Here is a 22,711-nt window from a genome sequence, read left to right on the forward strand (position 1 = left end):
TGGCCTGAAATTGGCAATCTCGCCAAGTGATCGAATCTTCGCGTGTATGGGGACTTTTAGAATATCAGACACAACTTTATCTTTACAGTAAGGATAAGCTTCTCAACAGAAGCTTGCCAACCCCTTTCCAGTAACGGTCTTCTCTGCCGTCAGCAGTTCTATTCTGGTTTTAGTTCTGCCCATAAACGACAAAAACACTGAAGCTCTAAAAGAAGATTTCATTTCTCTTTACTCGTTTACCTACATTTTATGTCCAGTGGCAAAATAGCAAGGGGAAAAAAAACCTTTATTATTTATAACCAGTTAGTCCAAACAATATTTTTCACTAGAAAGTTTTGTAGTAAATTACTAGGGCATGAATACTAAATTTATTTTTTTTTGTAAGTCTGTAACTGTTATATAAATAAGCTTCTGTACCAATACAATACCTTGAACGAGAAATGGAAATTTGGAAAATTACAAAGCACAAGGATCACATGTCATCTGAAAAAAGTAGAGTCTGATAACTTTATACACTCGCTGAAAAGTCTTTTGCAGTAAGAACTTGGCTCGAGGCAATGAGTGCCCAAAATCCCTTTGCACATTGCCAGAATGCTTCTGTCTTTCCATTATTCTTCAATCCAGTTGTGCAGTACAAAATGAGCACTCTGTGTCGACGATCATCCCATAACAGATAGGATGTAGAGTAAATATGGTGCCATGTCTTGATTCATTTATTTTCAGTCTGCCTCTGAAAAAGAAATATATACTTCGTTTTTTGGGTTTTGTTTTTTTTTTTTTTTTACAATCTCTGGACATTTCCCAAAATAAAAACTATTTTTTACTATTTAATATACTTACATTTGATGCAAAGTGCTGCTTAAGAACTTGTCCAACTGCTTAGAAGCTAACTGTCGCAAATATCTTTTCACTCATCAGGCACATACTGTAGCTCTTTAAAAACAGACTATTTGCTGCACTGTAATATCACTGACATTCCTACCGGCACCGGGGAAGAAGTTACACGCTGACCCCTCTCTTTCCGCAGAATGCCCAATGAAAAGACATTATTTAATTGAACGTTATTTATCTATTGTACTGATCAGGGAAGTGCCAACCGTATATTCATTTATATTTTCACATCTGCATTTGTTTCACATTTAAGTGAGCTCTCCAGCTTTTTGCTTACATTTGTATATTTGCACAATAACAGGGATTTGTAGTTCAAAAAAACAAAAAATCAGTAACAAAAGTGTACCAGTTCAATGTTGACAAGTGCAAAGTTATAATTAATAGAAATAATATACATTTGAGTTATACACTAAATGGTAGTATTTTGGGGGGATCCTTAAAGGAGACATATCCTATAAAAATTATGAATGTACCAGGGAATTATACTCCTCTAGATATAGAAGGATTGTGCTTAAAAAAGTTGTGTTTCTGACTGATTTATTGAGAAATTCCACAAAAACCCCACTAGCCCCGCCCATCTGTTCCACTTCCTGCTGGCTGAATTCTCTGGATGAGCTGGGGAGCCGGCGGCCCTCCGTACCCTGCACTGTAGGATAGGAACCAATCAGCAGCTAGGCTGACCTGATAGGGAACTAAAGCCTGTCTTTGCTTGTGTGAGTGCAGGGCTGTGATTGGCTCTCCCCCTCCTACTGTGCTTCTGGCAGGGACCGTTAGGACACGCCCACTCTTCATTTCAAACTCGGACAGAGAAGTGACAGGATCTATAGGGAGCTCCAATAAAGGGGCCATTGTTACAGATAGGATTAATGTTTAGCCCAAAGGGAAACCAGCACCGGATATTATTCATAATTGCCTACAAAATTACCTTTTTTTCCCATTTATCCAATATGTCTCCTTTAATGGAGAAGGATCTGGGGTTTTTTGTAGATAACAAGTTGTGTAATTCCAGGCAGTGTCATTCTGTGGCTACTAAAGCAAAAAAGAGTGCTGTCTTGTATAAAAAAAGGGCATTGACTCGGGATAAAAACATAATGTTGCCCCTTTATAGGTCCCTGGTAAGGCCTCACCGTGAGTATGCGGTGCAGTTATGGGCTCCAGTCCTTAAGAAGGATATTAATGAGCTGGAGAGAGTGCAGAAACTGCAACTAAACTGGTAAAGGGGATGGAAGGGTTAAACTATGAGGTTAGACTGTCAGGGTTGGGGTTTTCTTCTATGGAAGAGAGGCGCTTTTGAGGGGACATGATTACTCTGTACAAGTACATTAGAGGGGATTATAGGCAGATAGGGGGTGTTATTTTTTCCCATATAAACGCAACCAGAGGCCCCCCCTTTAGATTAGAGGAACGGAGATTCCATTTGAAGCAGCGTAGGGGGTTCCTCACGGTGAGGGCAGTGAGGTTGGGGAATGCCCTTCCTAGTGATGTGGTAATGACAGATTCTGTTAGTGCCTATAAGAGGGGCCTGGATGAGTTCTTGAACAATCAGAATATCCAAGGCTATTGTGATACTAATATCTACAGTTAGTATTAGTGGTTGTATATATAGTTTATGTATGTGAGTGTATAGATAGGTAAGTATAGGTTGTGTGTGCTGGGTTTACTTGGAAGGTTTGAACCTGATGGTCTTTTTTCAACCCTATGTAACTATGTAAGTTTGGGATTGGACTATGGATTTCCATGTGCCTAATTGCAGAAAACTAAAGGTCTGGATGCTGGTTTTTCCCGACCACAATAAAGTTTAAGGAAAGGTACTTTTGCAATTATTTAACATTGTAACACTAATCAGAAAGGTCTATGTAAATACAGCCATAACCACTTACAGAAACGCTGCACTGAGCCCTCTATCAAAAGAAACACAGGATTTCTTTCTTCTTTCGTGTGAACATATTCTTCGGTATCGGACTTTTCTCTTGGAAAAATCCTTAATCCCCAGGCCAGAGCCTGTGCAGCTCTCTCCTCTCTCCCTTCTCCTTTTTTGTAAACATGTTCTTAGGGTATCTGACTTCCTCTCTCAGAAGTCCTTCATTTCTGGGGCCAGAGTCTGCACAGTTCTCTCCTCTCTCCTGCTCCCCACTCTCAAAAGAATTCATAAAACGCACGCCCCCCCTCCCTTAGGAATGTGAGCTATAACAGCTAGAGCTGCAGCAGGAAGCTACAGGGAGACCAAGCTAAAATGGCAGCTGCTATCTTAAACAAACAGAGGGAGCTTCTAGGGCTCTTTACTCAGGTGTAGTAATGCTTTCTGTAGAATAAATATATTGTTCTAGGTGTCGCTAATGTGGCGAATCTATTGGCAGTAAAATGCCAAAATGACTTTCCCTTCTCCTTTATATACAACATACAAACTATACCTGCTGCATAGTTATTTATCAGTGTATGGCAAACCAGGATGACTTGCTTTGAGTAAAAAAAATAGTAAACAAGAAATCTGTTTTTCATGAAACTTCAAGGGCACGTGCAGTCCAATTTGTGTGCCAGCTATTTCATGCAAAAAGTTTTATTGCCGCGTACGGGAAGTGTTGCAAAAATTTGAAGCAGAGAAAATATTTGTTGAAGGTTGGAAAGACTCTTTAGGCCCTGTTGTACCAGTTATTATACAGGAGAAAACCTTGTCCGGTATAGAGCTGGCGTTACATATATCTGAAATCTATTTAAAAACAAGCAGTTTGTTCTTCTGAGCGAGTCGGCTAACTAGGCAACAGATACATAGCTTGGGCTGGACAAGTAGGAAAGTTGTTGGTTACTGTGGGGAGTAGAGAGTGTAAATATTTACCATACAAGTCCCAGAAAAACAAACCGGGGCTACACAGCAGGGTATTTATATAAACTATAGTAGGGTTTCTGTAGCAAACACCCCAGCTGTACCAGTGCAGGAATGGCTGCCCCCGGGGCTACACAGCAGGGTATTTATATAAACTATAGTAGGGTTTCTGTAGCAAACACCCCAGCTGTACCAGTGCAGGAATGGCTGCCCCCGGGGCTACACAGCGGGGTATTTATATAAATTATATTAGTGTTTCTGTAGCAAACACATAACTTTTAGGGCTGTGGCACACGGGTAGATTAGTCGACCGCAACAAATCTCCGTTATCGCAAGCGACTAATCTCCCCGCAATGCCATCCTACCGGCTAGAATGTAAATCGGTGGTGGGATGGCATACGCGGCGCCACAATTTGTCGAAGTTGCCTTGACAGGTAACTTTGCGCCAATTTACATTCTAGCCGGTGGGATGGCACTGCGGGTAGATTAGTCACTGCCCTAAAGGTCCCATAACCTCACACAATAATGTGCTGCTCTTCCATGGATATGAATGAGCTTATTTCCACAAGGTTATCCGTAGCAGCAATCCCCATATGTTTCCATGTACCCAGCAGTAACTGTGCTGCAAGGGAATCTGCTCAAAACGCGACTCTGGCCTCACATGGTGTAAAGCTGACGTGCAAGTTCCAGCAGACAAGCACGAGCATCACTGGACAGAATATGGTGACTACACCCAAGCAACAAACATTTACCCACAAGCTAACTGGCTGATTTAAGAACAACCTACTACTGTGTGAAGAACATCAAAGCGCCAATACTGATGAAATTCTACAAAATGGCAATCCTATGAATCTGAAGGTGTGAATGTGATTTCAGAACTACAACACAACTGCAGAATGGCATTATACATTTTAAATTACAGGGATTCGCCACCCGTACACTTTTTATGAAATAAATGTAAGAAGTATGAAGTAAATTCTAAGAAAACTTTCCTAAATACATTCATTAAAAATGTTTAGTGCTTTATTTACTACTCATACATTGCATCATTAGTCAGCTCTCCCCCTGCCAATACTCCAATTGCCTTGAAAGTTCTGTAATTAAGAGACTGGCTAAGCAGGAGAATAACACGTGTGCAAAGGACTGTGGGAACCCGAGTTTGGCTGCTGATGAGTTAATTACTGAGAATAGCACAAACAGACAAACTGCTTCACAAATCATATTTACATGTAACTTTAAAAACACTATGAAAAAAAAAATTATCTATGGGAGATGGTCTTCCCGTAATTCAGAGCTTTCTGGATAACGGATTTCCAGATAACTAATCCTATACCTGTATTCTATGCACATGCCCCATGAGAAGCAAAAGGTATGTTCTGTGGCACATAAATGATACTTGTTGGTTATGTTTCTATTCAGAGCAGCGGTTCTCAACCTGTGGGTCGGGACCCCTTTGGGGGTCGAACAACCATCTCACAGGGGTCGCCTAAGACTATCGGAAAACACATATTTACGATGGTCTTAGGAATAATTCCACAACATGAGGAACTGTATATTAAAGGGTTGCGGCATTTGGAAGGTTGAGAACCACCGATTCAGAGCATATCCTATGCACCTCTGGTCTGCCACTGAAACTGCTGGTTGCATCTTGTTTTCCAGCACAGGTTAGCAGCACAAAAACTTAAATCCATGCTACACAAGCCTGTTACCAAATGCCACATATGATACAAATGCAAACTGTGTGTATGCCTGTGAGCCCTGCCTGCTCAGGAAGAGAAGGGCTACTTACCAAGTTGACTGCTGTTCCGTGCTGGACTGCTGCTCTAACTGGACTGCTGCTGTGTGTGGTTCCGGTGCTGCTGGCTCCCAGGATTCGCTATTTTCGGACATTTCAGAAACCCCGTCGTAAGTTTCCATCTGGGCTACTGCCTTGTCGCCAATATCAGAGTGCAGTCCCTCGCCACCTGCCTCTGACACAGCACGGGCTTCTTCCTCCATCTTGTGTGCAAACCAAGACTTCACCTCTTCGGCAGTCAATCCCGTCTGCTCACAAAGTCCATCGAGGTCACAATCATAAACCAAGTGATGCTGGCTGTAATAGTCCAAAAGCGGCTGACAGGAAACAGGCTTTAATTGTGCCATGCCTCTTTTGTACCGGTCATACCATCGCAATTGTCCATTTTTAAAGGAATACCGGCAATCCCCAAACCAACGCACAACGTCCGTTCTTGACAGTCCTGTTTGTTCAATAATATGATCGTATTCGTCATTAGTTGGCCACTGTGTCTGGATAAACATATGCTTCAAAATTTCCCTCTGCTGAGGAGTCTTTTTAATATGCCTGATTTTGGGGGACGGAACCGCAGCGCTCTCCACATCGAAACTCATGCTGTTGTCATTTTCACTGGACATCTCCGCGCAGTCATTGGACTCCGTTACTCGGAGATCCTTAAGATTTATTTTGATCGGATTTACTTTTCTCTCACTAGGGATGTGAACTATGCTCTCTGCCGGCGGTGACCCAATGTTCTCGGAAATAATCAGTTCATCAGCGGAATCCTCAATTTCGTCAAAATCCTGATCCCCTATTTTTGCTTTTTTATTTTCTTCAGCCACCCTTTTGCGCTTTTCGGCGAACCAGCTGTCAATTTCCCGCCGGGTCATTTTTGTCTCACTCCTTAAACGGTTTACCTCTTCCACAGTGGGAAAGCTGCTTTGGAAGAAGCTTTTCTCCAGAGCCCGAACCTGTTCAGGAGCCCTTTCCTTGTATTTTGGAGTAAAGTCTGGCGTTGGATTCCAGGAGTGCCTCCTCGTTGTGTGCGATGAAGCGGAAGCATGTGTTTGTAGTGCCAAATCGTGCTCTTTTAACATGGAATAAGTAATGTCTGCAGAGGTATCGAGCATACTACTGCTACTGTCAATCGCATTTGTTGCCTTGTTGCGCCAGTGATATCTCTTATCACTAAACCATTTCCTAACATCCCTTGTGTTGAGTCCTGTAATTTTTGTTAACCTGGCAACTTCCCCGTGTGACGGAAACTGACTCCTGTAAAAACTATTTTTCAAAGCGGTCAACTGCTGTCTGGATTTTTTGGACCTGTTACTGGTGGAGTCATACAGGCTTTGTGACAACATGGTTGGCGATGTTGGTGTTACAGGGCGAGTGGAACCAACAACACGTATAGCTGGAGATGAAGACATGGTCTGCGTAGTGGCCTGATGTGATGGGATGTTTGTCATACTGAGCGATACAGCTGTGCTGGCTGCTTGAATCCCATTTGGAATGATAGGTTGGGTTACAAGTAAGCCACTTGCTCCTTGGGGTTGGTTAACAATGTGACCGGGCAAAGATGCCTGAATAAGAGGCTGAACATGATTGGTATTTGTAACAAGTGGAGCATTAAGAACAGTTATCGTTGGTTGAGGCATGGGCTGTGGGATGGACTGGATGATTGTATTAAACATTTTTTTCCTGGAATCTTCAATTTCTTCAGGTGTCCAGCTGATACCCTGTTTTAACCTCTGGGCGGTAAACCAGATTTTTATTTGCTCTTCCGGATATTTTGTGACCACTGTTAAATAGCAAAGCTCGGCCTTTGTGGGATAAGGAAACTTGTTGAAAGAGTTTTTCAGGAAACAGTTGGAATCCATGGAAACATTATAGGTTGGAATGCTGCTTAGGGGAATCATTACTTTAGGGAGGTTTTTGGCTGTAGGTGGCTGCGTAATATGATGGGACTTTGGGGCAACATATGGTTTAGTCAGAACTGGAGAGATTAAGGTTGGGAGTTTGGGCTGCATTACCGACTGTGAGGGGTCTATGGACAGCAGTTGGGTGACCCCTGTTTGCAGAAGTGGAACAGTCCCTATGATTGATCCATTCACAACTGGAGAAGAACCGACAACTTTGTTGATTACTTTGTTGCCCGGTAGCAAACCATTGCTAGACAGAAGGTGGGGCTTTTTCTCCACTTCTTCCGACAAATGATTAGAATCTTTCATCGCAATTATTTTTTTCGTCTCGGGCTTGTTTTTCCTAATCTTCATTATAGGCGTTTTTGTAATGGAAATTTCAGAAAACTCGTCAACACCTTGTTCAGGAAGATGCTGAGCCATGATTGAGTCCGTGTTATGGTCGGTGAGGCTTTGCTCAACAATAGTGTAACTCTCATGCTTTGCCACGCTCCAAGTCAGGTTCGACTCCAGGTGACTTTCAGCATTGTGACCTTCCAGTTCTTTATAGTCCTTTACAAGGAAGCTGCATGCAATACAGACATAAGAAGGATCTTCTTTGAATCCAGTGTGTTTTGAAAGCATGTGTTCGATAAACGGCTTTGTGTCGTGAGAACCAAAATTACAGTATTTACAAAAATACTTGTCCCCATCAACATTTTCATGTCCATTAGACTGTACCACATTACTGCTTTCACTCAGATCTAAAGCTTGCAGAATCTCTTGGTCTTCTTGCTTGGCAGATTTCTCTTTGCATTCTTCAGAAATGTCTGTGCCTCTATCAGGCGCTAGAGTCTTTAGAGGTATCATACACGGAGTGGTAGATTTACGTTTGCTGGCCATGACTGATGCTGAGCCAGCAAATTAATTCTTGATAGCAAGCTGATGTCCCCCAGTTTCAGACAGGACACAATTCCAGCTGGTCTGTGAAGCATTAGGTGATTCGGTTAAAGTATGACTTGTGCCCAGGCTTCAACTCTGCCCAATTCAAGCCTAAGTGGAAAAAAAAATGAAGTTATTATCCAGATAAAAACCAAAATGAGAGAATACTTTCCTAAGTTCACATTCCCTTTTTGTTTTTCTTTATAAGGAACTGACTTGTGTTCTAACAGTTAAATTGAGAGAGGTTTACTGGGCAAGTTTTAGTATCGATGACCTATAAATAAAATGTTTAATGGCCATCCAAAATGAAAATTTTTTTCAACATACATAAAAAAAAATCGTTTTTTCAAGTTAAATGTTAATGTAATTGCAATTAAAAGGAGTATCTGTTATTCCTCTCTGTCCCATCTTTCTTTTTTCTTGCAATTATGGAAACAGTATTTTTATTTTAAAAAAAGAAGCATCATCTGGGAAAACTGCTGTAGCACGCAGGGCTGGACCGACAGCAAAGCCACCACAGAAGAGCTGTAAATTTCAAAAGCAATTGGAAAGAGAAGAATATTTTAGTCTGTGCCGCTGGCGACACTTGCAAAATAAAAATTCATTTTTGTAAAACTATCCGTACATTTGACTAAATTAAAAAGAGGCCCAAGGAAGAAGGCCAAGCATCCAGAACACTGAGTTCCACCATCAACACCGCTTGGAGCAAAATAAAGAGCGGTTATGTGCTAGCATCTACACAGTGTGCCCTGAGAACAAAAATGTCCTCAGAACAACTAATGAGGAACAGTAGGTTATAAGGTGGTCATTCTTTCATATCCACTAACAATATTAGCAGCAATGCATAACTGGGCTTTAATTACATCTTATTTGGGATCAAGTACAAGTTACTGTTTTATTATTACAGAGAAAAGGGAATCATTTAACCATTAAATAAACCCAATAGGGCTGTTCTGCCCCCAATAAGGGATAATTATATCTTAGTTGGGATCAAGTACAGGTACTGTTTTATTATTACAGAGAAAAGGGAATCATTTAACCATGAAATAAACCCAATAGGGCTGTTCTGCCCCAATAAGGGGTAATTATATCTTAGTTGGGATCAAGTACAGGTACTGTTTTATTATTACAGAGAAAAGGGAATCATTTAACCATGAAATAAACCCAATAGGCCTGTTCTGCCCCCAATAAGGGGTAATTATATCTTAGTTGGAATCAAGTACAGGTACTGTTTTATTATTACAGAGAAAAGGGAATAATTTAACCATGAAATAAACCCAATAGGGCTGTTCTGCCCCAATAAGGGGTAATTATATCTTAGTTGGGATCAAGTACAGGTACTGTTTTATTATTACAGAGAAAAGGGAATCATTTAACCATGAAATAAACCCAATAGGCCTGTTCTGCCCCCAATAAGGGGCAATTATATCTTAGTTGGAATCAAGAACAGGTACTGTTTTGTTATTACAGGGAAAAATGAATCATTATTTAAAATTGAATTATTTGCTTATAATGGAGTCTATGTAAGACGGCCTTTCCGTAATTTGGAACTTTCTGGATAACAGGTTTCTGCATAAGGGATCCCATACCTGTATTGATTACACTACAGGTGAGGACTCCAATATCCAAAGTCTTGCAAACGTGTGCCGATATGGTCAACTCTGCGGACAATTTAAAGGCTTCTGAACATGCTTATAAACTTCATACTCTCCAATATTGTTCCTACCGCACTGGAAATCCTTCAACATTTTCTAATATCTCTGCCTGGAAACCATTCAGCAAGCAAGTCTGACTTTCCATACAGCCATGTTTTCCTTAAGGGGAGTTCAGACAAATCTATCTCATGACTCATGCGAGAGTATTGCGGAAGGTGGGGGGGGGGGACCACACAAAAAAGCCCTTCTCGTAAAAGCATATTAAACCTCCATAAACACCTAAGAATACCCCAACTGCATGGGTCAGTGGGACCCTAGCAACTAGGTAACAGTTTAAAATCCGGAGTAGGAGGTTGCACATTTATTTAAAAAGAAAAAAAAAAAAAAAGGGAACGTTTCCACTTAATACTGTTCAATAATTTAAGCTGTCTGCAGTGCCAATATCTACGTATATCTAGTACAGGTATAGCAGCTGTTATCCAGAATGCACGGGACCAAGGGTATTCCGGTTAAGGGGTCTTTCCGTAATTTGGATCTTCATACCTTAAGTCTACTAAGAAATCAATAAAGCATTAATTAAACCCAATATTTTACATCCAGTAAGGATTAATTCTATCTTAGTTGGGATCAAATACAAAGCACGGTTTTATTTTTACAGAGAAAAGGAAATCAATTTTAAAAATCTGAATTATTTGATTAAAATGGGGTCTATGGGAGACAGGCTTTCCGTAATTTGGATCTTTCTGGATATTGGGTTTCCAGATAAGGGATCCAATACCTGTATAAATAAATCTAAAGCAACTGGACTTGTTAAGTCCAGTTGCTTTAGATTTATTTATACTAGATATACCATAACCTGGATGAATGAAAATCTTCATAGTCATATCTACATCTGTATCTTCAGTTGAGTTTCCTGCCGTAGGCAGCCGTCCACCCACTATTCAATCAGGGGTGCAGTACCCATCGAAGAGTGAAAAACTCCATCCTCACGTCATTAGAGACATAAATACTGGACAAGTAATAGATTTTGGGTTTTTTGGCTACTATGTGCAGGGTGGCAGTGGTTAAAAGCAAAGGAAAACCAATTCAAATTGAAACCAGAGGGTGGCTCTTTCACTAAACACTCACTTTGATTTAAAGGAAATCAAGCCTGAGGGAATGAAAAATCTGAGCTGTCAATCATATATTGCCTGCCCCGCCTCTATGCTTCAGGCATAGAGGCATGATTGACAGCTCAGATTTTTTAACTGCAATTACTATAATTTTCCATTCAGAACTTCCTAGATATCACCTAGATGGCAAATGGATAAGATTTTAGGGTGATAAAAAACATGCAGCATTCACAAAATGGCGCCGGCCTGATGGCTGTGACTGTAAACTCCAAGACTGAACGGAAAAAATTAAATAATTTAAACATCATAGAAAAGGATTTTGAATTATTTCATAGGGTGACAGGTCCCCTTTAAAAAAAAAAAAAAAAAAAAATTAATCTGATGTTGCAGCCTAAAACTGTCTCTGTTCCAGCAAGGCAGAATTCAGCCATTTTGCTTTCCAGACATTACTGCCACAATTACTCATGTGATTGGGCTGCACACTGGCCATATAATGTAGGGAACGCCTCTTGCTGTTGATTGCTTTGCGTGGTATTCACCGTAGGAGAACATTTAACGGGGTCTTCACATGGTGCACTCTGTTTTTGCAAAAGGCCGAGGCTTCTGGGACCCCCAGAATGAATACTTAACCAACAGATAGTATATATAATGTTGTGACCTATTAAAGAATCTCGCCAAACTGGAACATATATATCAGTAAATATTGCCTTTTTACATCCTTTCCCTTGAGCCGCCATTTAGTGATGGGCTGTGTGCCCCCTCAGAGATCAGCTGACAGGAAATAATGCCGCTCTAACTGTAACAGGAAGTAGTGTGGAAGCAAAAGGCACAACTCTGCCCATTCATTGGCTGATGGGGCCTAGCATATATGTGTGGCATGGCATGTATAAAATAGCAATTTTCTATTTAGGATTAGCCAATGGCACATACTACTAAAATAGTATATTTTTATGAAAATGGTTTATTGAGATGAAGCAGGGTTTTACATATGAGCTGTTTATGCAATATATTTTTAGAGAGACCTACATTGTTTGGGGGGGGGGGGGGGTATGCCATTAAATCATTCAGTGCAAAAGTTTCATGTTGCTGAATTTAAAGTCATTGCACATAAAAAGCTGTATAATAAAAGTCCTTAAAAATTACACATGAAACCCAAATTTTTTTAATGAAATCATCCATCCATATAAATGGGTTTAAAAATCTGAGCTGTCAATCATATATTGCCTGCCCCACCTCTATGCCTCAGATTTTTAAACCCGTTTATATGTTTTTATATGTTTTATAACCCGTTTATATTTTTAAACCCGTTTTTGTATGGATGATTTCATTAAAAAAAAAAAAAATAATTCAGCAACATGAAACTTTTGCACTGAATGATTTAATGGCAAAGCAGTAGCTAACTTGGATAAGAGTAAGGCAAGAAATGTCTTTTTTTTTTTTTGGCTCTGAATGAAGCTTTTGGACGCCAGCAACAGCAGCACCAACAAAGGTCCGTGACAGGGTTAACAAAAAGCTGCTATAAAAAAGGCTGGGGGATGGGACGCATGGATGGGGTAAATTTACAGCACTAACGATCTTTCCCACGCAATTTATGGAGGGAAGAGGTTTAACCCCTATATAATAGTTATACATAATTTCGGTTAACGTAAAGCGCTGCGCTAAACACACACACTGGGACCCCAATATAAGGAAATTCCACCAGGATTTGAGAGTTTTCTAAGGCAGGGCGACTGACAACGCACACATGATTAATCATCAGGTTTCCCAACTGTGGAAAGTCAAAGCCAATTTACCCAGCAGTCAGGCAGTAGCTGAACCAAAGATTAGAAGAATAGGAAAGAGCTTGCACTTTTTGGAAAATAAAATATTTACTTTTGCTTTTACTAGTTGCATTTTTGCACTTGCGACGGCAGTTTGTGTCCTGGTACGCACAGCTATATCCTTTACAAGGGGTGGTTAACGTGTAGTATTTTATAAAATGGACAAGTATATATTTTTTTTAGTTTTTAAAATGATCTGCATTCCTTTTCTAACTCTTTCCAGCTTTCACGGGGGTCACTGACCCCAGTAGCCAAAGAACTATTGCTCAGTGAGACTAGAATTTTATTACTTATCTTTTTATTCAGGCCCTCCTCTATTCATAGTCCTGTCTCTTTCAAACAAAGGCCTGGTTGCTAGATTAAATGGGACCCTAGCAACCAGCTGATGAAATTCTGGAGCGCTGTTGAACAAAAAGCTACATAATTAAACACAAATTAAAGAAAAAAAGTAGGAATGCACCGAACCCAGTTTTTTGAGTTCGGCCAACCCCCCGAATCTACCTCGATAGATTTGGCCGAATACTGAACCTGAATCCTTCCTAATTAGCTTATGCTAATTAGGATCTGGAAAGGTTAAAAATAGCAGAAATCTCCCCCTAACATTTAACACTTTCTAATGCTAATTAGCATATGCTAATTTATGCTAATATATGCTAATTGTGATTCGCCCAAACCCTGCCTAAAAATACTAATTGCAAATTGTCTCAGAGTAGCATTCTCAACATCATTCTGAAAGTTAAATTTAAAGGTGAACAGTAATAAGTAAAACAGCAGCACTGGCTTGCTTTATGGCAAGGATTCAAGTTAAGCAACGTAGGATCCAACCAAGCACTTTACCAGGCACAAAGGGCAGAAATGATTTTAGAAAGACAAAGATAAACTGGTAAATAAAATGGATGATGCACACCGACAGAAACCTTGGTCATTTTTTATTTTGCTTTACACAAAAAAAGTCTGCATTTCCATCTGACTGCAAAGATCGAACAAGAAAAATATGATAAAACCAATACACACTGCACACATCTAAAAATTAAGTGAAGTTCACCTAAAAACTTAACCTAAATCCTTATTACTAGGATTAAGGTGGAACTACAGTCCCAAAACAACTAATACAGGTAGGGAACCCGTTATCCATAAAGTTCCGATTTATGGAAAGCCCATTTCCCATAGACTCCATTATACACAAATAATTCTACTTTTTAAAAGAGATTTATTTTTTTCTCTGCAATAATGCAACAGTTCCTTGTACCTGATCCAAACTAAGATATGATTAATCCTTATTAGAAGCAAAACAATTCTGTTGGGTTTAATTAATGATTAAATGCTTTTTTAGTAGACTTGAGGTACGGAGAACTAAATTACGGAAAGACCCCTTATCCAGAAAACTCCATTTCCCCAGAATTCTGGATGACAGGTTCCCTACCTGTATATAAATAAGGAACCTTGACAATGCTATGATAATGCTGCAACACAAAAACAAAAAAGCATCATCTCCGCATATTCAACTTGCCTCAAACCCCCATTATAATCACATGTAAGAGAGAGAAGAGGCTTTTGCCCATGCTCAGTGAGAACCTACAGTGGCCCAGATTCTGTGCTGCCAATTCAATCAGGGGACTGACCAAGCAGAAACATCTCACATTTCAGTAGTGAGCAACAGAGGGTGAAACCTTCCCTGGCACTGCTCTGGTTCATTATCTAAAATACGCTTTATTTTACAATAATCTGATCAATTCTAAAGTAGCACAGACTCCCTGTAGGTACATAATTAGTAGGTATGTGTTCCACTGTGTAGTAAAGACTTTTATTTTTTTTACCATGTGTCTAAACACAGGCCTGAGAAACAGCCCCTCCTATCGTAACCGTCTGTGTCTGCAACTAGAGTCACTGAGTCTGGGTGCTGACCCATAGTGAATTTCTGCGTGAAAATGCTTTGTGTCCAAAACGGCTCCGTCTGTCTGCACCCAGGCCGACACAGCTACTGAGTGCAGACAAAGGAGACAGTAAATGCCATGTGTTGCTTAGTCTCAAATAGAAAAAGTTTTCTTGAGTTGGAAGACTACAATTATTCACCTAGATAAAGTATTTCTTAAAAAAAAGAAAAAACATGGCGTAAACGTAAACTCTTTCTCTCTCTCATATTATATATAACTGATACTACTGCATCAATTAATGCTTCAGTTTACAGCAGGGTTGCCCAAAAGGCAGATCACATACTAACTGTAGATGGCCAAAGTCCAGAATGGTCTACATAATTTTTTTTATAATCTCTAGGCATTTACCATCATTAAGATTCTGAGTAGCCTGGCAACTAGGTATTTAAAGACAATAATATGTTTTCTTTAATGTAATTCACCAGTTACATTACCATTTGTAACAAGGTGGTAGAGCCCTAAGGGATGCTTTTACTAAAAGTAGACCCAACAGACTGGAAAGTCTGCAATTGAACTACAGAACAAAAGTAATTATTTCATTGCTTATCCTTATTTATTTGGTATGGTTTTAATTGCTTGCCTTACTTATCTACCGATTTCAAGCCTGCAACTGAAAAACCTGTTTTTATCATTTATATTCCACTGTTTAGTTTTTTCTTTTCAGAAATACTCCTATTCATCTTTCATATTGCTGCCTGGTTGCTAGGGTGATTAAGACCTAACAACCAGATAACCATTAAAATGTCAAGCCTGAAAGCTGCAGAGCAAAAATAAAATAAAATGAGAGATGATTTGTTTTATCATTGTTCCTACAAGTAACCGGGAGTTTTTCAAGAGACGTTTTGCTCCATCCAGTTGCTGTTATTCCAACAAGCGAACACAAAAGCAATATGCTAAAGAGCGCTCGCCCATCGGGCTGGAGCGAAAAGACATTCATTCGACCTATTCACTTGCTGATCACTAGTCCAACTGCATACTGTTTTGGAGCTGGAGGCCGCCCCTCCATTCCTGATCCAAAACTATGAATGAAAAAAAAAAATCAATCTGCATGGTCAGATGCCTGCAAGTGAGCAGAGGGCAGCGAAGCGTGCGTAAGAGATTACCCACAGAGTCAGCCTCCATGGCCAGAAAAGAATGAGGTGGAACAGATTGAGGCCAGCAGACACTGGAGCACTCTGGGGCCCACATTACAATGGCGGCAAAAAACACCGGCCCATTAAACACAAACAAAAAACACATCAAAATTTTATGGAATCAGCAGAGAAAAAGTGTCTTCTGCTCCGATGTAGCTAAATGTGCAGAAAAAAAACTTTACCTTATAATATAGATAAAACATACCAAGCGGTTTCTCAAATTACTACCTAAATAGATAGTAAGCTCTTTGAAGCAGATGGCTCTGTTTGGCAATTAACATCTACTCCTTTGTCTATATGCTGCAAATTACACCCTAATTAGTCTTCAGTCTGCCGGCCCCGTTGTACCTGTACTTGATCCCAACTAAGATATAATTACCCCTTATTGGGGGCAGAACAGCCCTATTGGGTTTATTTAATGGTTAAATGATTCCCTTTTCTCTGTAATAATAAAACAGTACCTGTACTTGATCCCAACTAAGATTATAATTACCCCTTATTGGGGGCAGAACAGCCCTATTGGGTTTATTTCATGGTTAAATGATTCCCTTTTCTCTGTAATAATAAAACAGTACCTGTACTTGATCCCAACTAAGATATAATTACCCCTTATTGGGGCAGAACAGCCCTATTGGGTTTATTTAATGGTTAAATGATTCCCTTTTCTCTGTAATAATAAAACAGTACCTGTACTTGATCCCAACTAAGATATAATTACCCCTTATTGGGGGCAGAACAGCCCTATTGGGTTTATTTAATGGTTAAATGATTCCCTTTTCTCTGTAATAATAAAACAGTACCTGTACTTGATCCCAACTAAGATATAATTACCCCTTATTGGGGGCAGAACAGCCCTATTGGGTTTATTTAATGGTTAAATGATTCCCTTTTCTCTGTAATAATAAAACAGTACCTGTACTTGATCCCAACTAAGATATAATTACCCCTTATTGGGGACAAAACAGCCCTATTGGGTTTAATTAATGGTTAAATGATTCCCTTTTCTCTGTAATAATAAAACAGTACCTGTACTTGATCCCAACTAAGATATAATTACCCCTTATTGGGGGCAGAACAGCCCTATTGGGTTTATTTAATGGTTAAATGATTCCCTTTTCTCTGTAATAAAACAGTACCTGTACTTGATCCCAACTAAGATATAATTACCCCTTATTGGGGGCAGAACAGCCCTATTGGGTTTATTTCATGGTTAAATGATTCCCTTTTCTCTGTAATAATAAAACAGTACCTGTACTTGATCCCAACTAAGATATAATTACCCCTTATTGGGGGCAGAACAGCCCTATTGGGTTTATTTCATGGTTAAATGATTCCCTTTTCTCTGTAATAATAAAACAGTACCTGTACTTGATCCCAACTAAGATATAATTACCCCTTATTGGGGACAAAACAGCCCTATTGGGTTTAATTAATGGTTAAATGATTCCCTTTTCTCTGTAATAATAAAACAGTACCTGTACTTGATCCCAACTAAGATATAATTACCCCTTATTGGGGGCAGAACAGCCCTATTGGGTTTATTTAATGGTTAAATGATTCCCTTTTCTCTGTAATAATAAAACAGTACCTGTACTTGATCCCAACTAAGATATAATTACCCCTTATTGGGGGCAGAACAGCCCTATTGGGTTTATTTCATGGTTAAATGATTCCCTTTTCTCTGTAATAATAAAACAGTACCTGTACTTGATCCCAACTAAGATATAATTACCCCTTATTGGGGGCAGAACAGCCCTATTGGGTTTATTTCATGGTTAAATGATTCCCTTTTCTCTGTAATAATAAAACAGTACCTGTACTTGATCCCAACTAAGATATAATTACCCCTTATTGGGGGCAGAACAGCCCTATTGGGTTTATTTAATGGTTAAATGATTCCCTTTTCTCTGTAATAATAAAACAGTACCTGTACTTGATCCCAACTAAGATATAATTACCCCTTATTGGGGGCAGAACAGCCCTATTGGGTTTATTTAATGGTTAAATGATTACCTTTTCTCTGTAATAATAAAACATTATCTGTACTTGATCCCAACTAAGATATAATTACCCCTTATCGGGTGCAAAACAGCCCTATTGGGTTTATTCAATGTTTAAATGATTTTAAGCAGACTTAAGGTGGCCATACACGCACCGATATTATCGTACGAAACCTCGTTTCGTACGATAATCGGTGCGTGTATGGCATGTCGGCGAGTCGACCGATATCGCAGGAAGCTGCCGATATCGGACGACTCGCCGATCGGACAAGTTTGAAAATTTTGATCGGGCGCCATAGAAGGCGCCTGACCAAAATTCTCCCTTCAGAGCTGAATCGGCAGAAGGAGGTAGAAATCCTATTGTTTCTACCTCGTTACCTGCCGATTCAGCCCTGAATGGTGTGTGGCGGATCTTACGATGTTTCGTGCGACCGATGGTCGTAAGAAACATCGTCAGATCGCCACGTGTATGGCCACCTTCAAGGTATGGAGAGCCATACCTGTACTTTAATCCCCTGGGGGTTCTGAGGTCAATTCTGACATGGACACTAGACAAGGAGACCTTAGATAAAAGATCAACTGAGGTTACAGATAAGGCAGGGAGGGTGTAAAATGATGACCAATGCCTGTAACTGATACATAAATGCACTGGTATAATATAAACTATATTAACACAGCTGTTAAATTCACCAAATTAAAAAAGGATTAATTTACGCAGCTTTTATTTAATGTGAATGTTTATAGCCAGTTTTAGAGAACTCCCACCCTCACCTTAGCCCTGCTGAAGTCGGCAATTCCCTCACACCTCAGTCTATTCATCACATGAGCACACCCAACCAAATAAAGGCACCGCTAACAGACAGCCATTTTGTCCAGCTGACCTGTCCAGGCAATCAGACTCTCATTCCATGTTGTTAACCTTTTTAAACACAATGCCAAACCGTGCTGACCAGATGTAACGTACATAGTAGCCAATATTTCAACAATACAAAAAACTTTGTAGTAACTTCTCTCCTACATACACAATTACCGGTATGGGATCCATTATCCGGAAACATGTTATCCAGAAAGTTCCAAATTACAGGAATGCTGTCTCCCATATACTGCATTATAAGCAAATAATTGTAATTAAAAAAAAAAAAAAAAAAAAAAAAGATTTCCTTTCTCTCTTTAATAATAAAACAGTACTTTGTACATGATCCCAACTAAAATGTAATTCTTCTTATTGAAGGCAAAACAATTATATTGTGTTTAATTAAAGTTTAAATGATTTTTTAGTACAGGTATAGGACCCGTTATCCAGAAGGCTCGGGACCAAGGGTATTCTGGATAAGGGATCTTAACGTAATTTGGATCTCCATACCTTAGGTCTGCTAAAAAAATCAATAAAACATTAACCCCAATAGGATTGTTTTGCATCCAATAAGAATTATTTATATCTTAGTTGGGATCAAGTACAGGTACTGTTTTATTATTACAGAGAAAAGGGAATCATTTAACCATTAAATAAACCCAATAGGGCTGTTCTGCCCCAATAAGGGGTAATTATATCTTAGTTGGGATCAAGTACAGGTACTGTTTTATTATTACAGAGAAAACGGAATCATTTAACCATTAAATAAACCCAATAGGGCTGTTCTGCCCCAATAAGGGGTAATTATATCTTAGTTGGGATCAAGTACAGGTACTGTTATTATTACAGAGAAAAGGGAATAATTTAACCATTAAATAAACCCAATAGGGCTGTTCTGCCCCCAATAAGGGGTAATTATATCTTAGTTGGGATCAAGTACAGGTACTGTTTTATTATTACAGAGAAAAGGGAATCATTTAACCATTAAATAAACCCAATAGGGCTGTTCTACCCCAATAAGGGGTAATTATATCTTAGTTGGGATCAAGTACAGGTACTGTTTTATTACTACAGAGAAAAAGGAAATCAATTCTTAATTATTTGATTTAAATGGAGTCTATGGGAGAAGGGCTTACCGTAATTTGGAGCTTCTGGATAACGGGTTTCCGGAGAAGGGAATTACAGAAAGGTCCCTTATCAGGAAACCCCCATGTCCTGGAATGTAGATTATAGGTCCCATACCTGAGCACTGCTTACAAATTCTTATGGAAATGAAAAGAAACAAACTGGACCTACTGAAAGCTTATTATGCAGCTAATGCACCCAGTTCCCAACACAAGAGCCATAATAATGAACCCTAACACACAGCCACATTGCAACTAGTAAGGAAGTTTTAGACAGGCAGCTGCACGAATGAGAAAACCTTTCCATGCAATTTTAACACTGAGTTTTCCTGTCTGTTTAAAAGGATGATTTCATCAAAAGCCAATTTGCCAGTAGATATCGGCCAGGTCACAACAGAACAGAGGGCCCCAGGGCGGAAGCTACATAGGCAGCATGTTACCCATATTTGTTGCTGGTGGGGGCGCGGGGGGGTTAAAATAACAAACCCGCCCTTCAGCTTGCTTCAAAAGCGCCTTTCCTTACACTGGGGGGGGGGGGGGGGGGGGCGGCTCCCCTTAACCAGTCATGTCTCCACCAAAGCAACTCTTCAATAGCATGAGGCAGCTCCAACCCTCACCCAGTGGGTGTCCCCTCAAGGCAGCACCCACCCTCACCCAGTGGGGCATCCCCTCAGAGCAGCTCCAACCCTCACCCAGTGGGTGTCCCCTCAAGGCAGCACCCACCCTCACCCAGTGGGGCATCCCCTCAGAGCAGCTCCAACCCTCACCCAGTGGGTGTCCCCTCAGAGCAGCTCCAACCCTCACCCAGTGGGTGTCCCCTCAGAGCAGCTCCAACCCTCACCCAGTGGGTGTCCCCTCAGAGCAGCTCCAACCCTCACCCAGTGGGTGTCCCCTCAGAGCAGCTCCAACCCTCACCCAGTGGGTGTCCCCTCAGAGCAGCTCCAACCCTCACCCAGTGGGTGACCCCTCAAGGCAGCACCCACCCTCACCCAGTGGGTGTCCCCTCAGAGCAGCTCCAACCCTCACCCAGTGGGTGTCCCCTCAGATCAGCACCCTCCCTCACCCAGTGGGTGCCCCAGGGCAGCCCCTCTCTCACCCAGTGGGTGCCCCAGGGCAGCCCCTCTCTCACCCAGTGGGTGCCCCAGGGCAGCCCCTCTCTCACCCAGTGGGTGCCCCAGGGAAGCCCCTCTCTCACCCAGTGGGTGCCCCAGGGAAGCCCCTCTCTCACCCAGTGGGTGCCCCAGGGAAGCCCCTCTCTCACCCAGTGGGTGCCCCAGGGAAGCCCCTCTCTCACCCAGTGGGTGCCCCAGGGAAGCCCCTCTCTCACCCAGTGGGTGCCCCAGGGAAGCCCCTCTCTCACCCAGTGGGTTCCCCAGGGCAGCCCCTCTCTCACCCAGTGGGTGCCCCAGGGCAGCCCCTCTCTCACCCAGTGGGTGCCCCAGGGAAGCCCCTCTCTCACCCAGTGGGTGCCCCAGGGAAGCCCCTCTCTCACCCAGTGGGTGCCCCAGGGAAGCCCCTCTCTCACCCAGTGGGTGCCCCAGGGAAGCCCCTCTCTCACCCAGTGGGTGCCCCAGGGAAGCCCCTCTCTCACCCAGTGGGTGCCCCAGGGAAGCCCCTCTCTCACCCAGTGGGTTCCCCAGGGCAGCCCCTCTCTCACCCAGTGGGTGCCCCAGGGCAGCCCCTCTCTCACCCAGTGGGTGCCCCAGGGAAGCCCCTCTCTCACCCAGTGGGTGCCCCAGGGCAGCCCCGTATGACAGAGCGGTTGGTGCCATTACAATGAGAGAGCCCCACGCGGTGCCGCACAAACTCCCCCAGGGGAGCCCCCCCCCCTCTCTCTCCCAGTTACACACAGTAACTTCCCCACAGTAATACTCAGTAACACTATAGTGGCGTGTTTTCCCCAAGCCCTGCAGGCTACCCCGCCATACGCCCCACCCCCAGGACCCATGTACTTACCTCTTCCCGGTTCCCTAAGCCGCCTGTCCCCCCCACTCTCAAACGTTTCAGGCCCCGGGAGGAGGCGGAGCCGCTTCAGCTTGGCTGTGAGAATCCCATCTCCAAACGCCGATTGGCCGCTCTATACCCACGTGACGAGCTCTGGGCTCAAGGCTGGACAAACACAGTCCTACCCAACCGAGGCCGCGGAATGGGCTCCATGTGAGTGAGCAAAGGGCGGGGCTAAAGAAGCACCACAAGCGGCCTTCACTGCGCAAGTGCAAAACACACGCATAGAACTGATAGTTCCTATTCTTTTACTGTTATACTGCCCCCCAGCGGCCAAACATTAGTGGAAACCAAAAACGGCTGTTTGGCTTCAGTGCAGCTCCCAGTAAAGAAAATCCCCTGAGAGAAAAAAACACTGGTCTTGAGTATTCTCTGCCTTAGAGGGGGCCAAACAAACATTCAAAAAGTACCATGTCATTTCAGTATATGGTTATGGTAGGCATCATCTTCTGTGATGGGCCCTAAAGAAGATTCAAGGGGATATTTGGAGAAAATATTCATTTTTTTAATTATTTTGCTTTCTGGTTAGTAGCTGTCCATAAGGGCATTTAAGCAGCTACCAGGTTGCTAGGGCCCAAATTACCTTAGCAACCAGGGACTGAATGAGACACTGGAATTTGAATAGGATAGCACCTGAATAGAAACATAAGTAATAAAAAGTACATATACCAATTAAATCGTAGCCTCACAGAGTGATCATTTTTTGGCTGCTGGAATCAGGCACCCCCCATTTAAAAGCTGGAAAGAGTC

General features: G+C 41.6%; 1 protein-coding gene across 1 annotated transcript; it reads right to left on the reverse strand.

Moving 5' to 3' along the window:
- Positions 1-212: 212 nt before the first annotated feature.
- Positions 213-22,011, reverse strand: zhx3 (zinc fingers and homeoboxes 3). The gene is given in 3 exon segments (NM_001006838.1): positions 213-730; positions 5,502-8,437; positions 21,914-22,011. Coding segments are annotated over 2 exon segments (2,787 nt in total). The 5' UTR covers positions 8,288-8,437; positions 21,914-22,011; the 3' UTR covers positions 213-729.
- Positions 22,012-22,711: the final 700 nt, after the last annotated feature.

This window comes from Xenopus tropicalis, chromosome 10, assembly GCF_000004195.4.
Source record: "Xenopus tropicalis strain Nigerian chromosome 10, UCB_Xtro_10.0, whole genome shotgun sequence".
NCBI lineage: Eukaryota > Metazoa > Chordata > Amphibia > Anura > Pipidae > Xenopus > Xenopus tropicalis.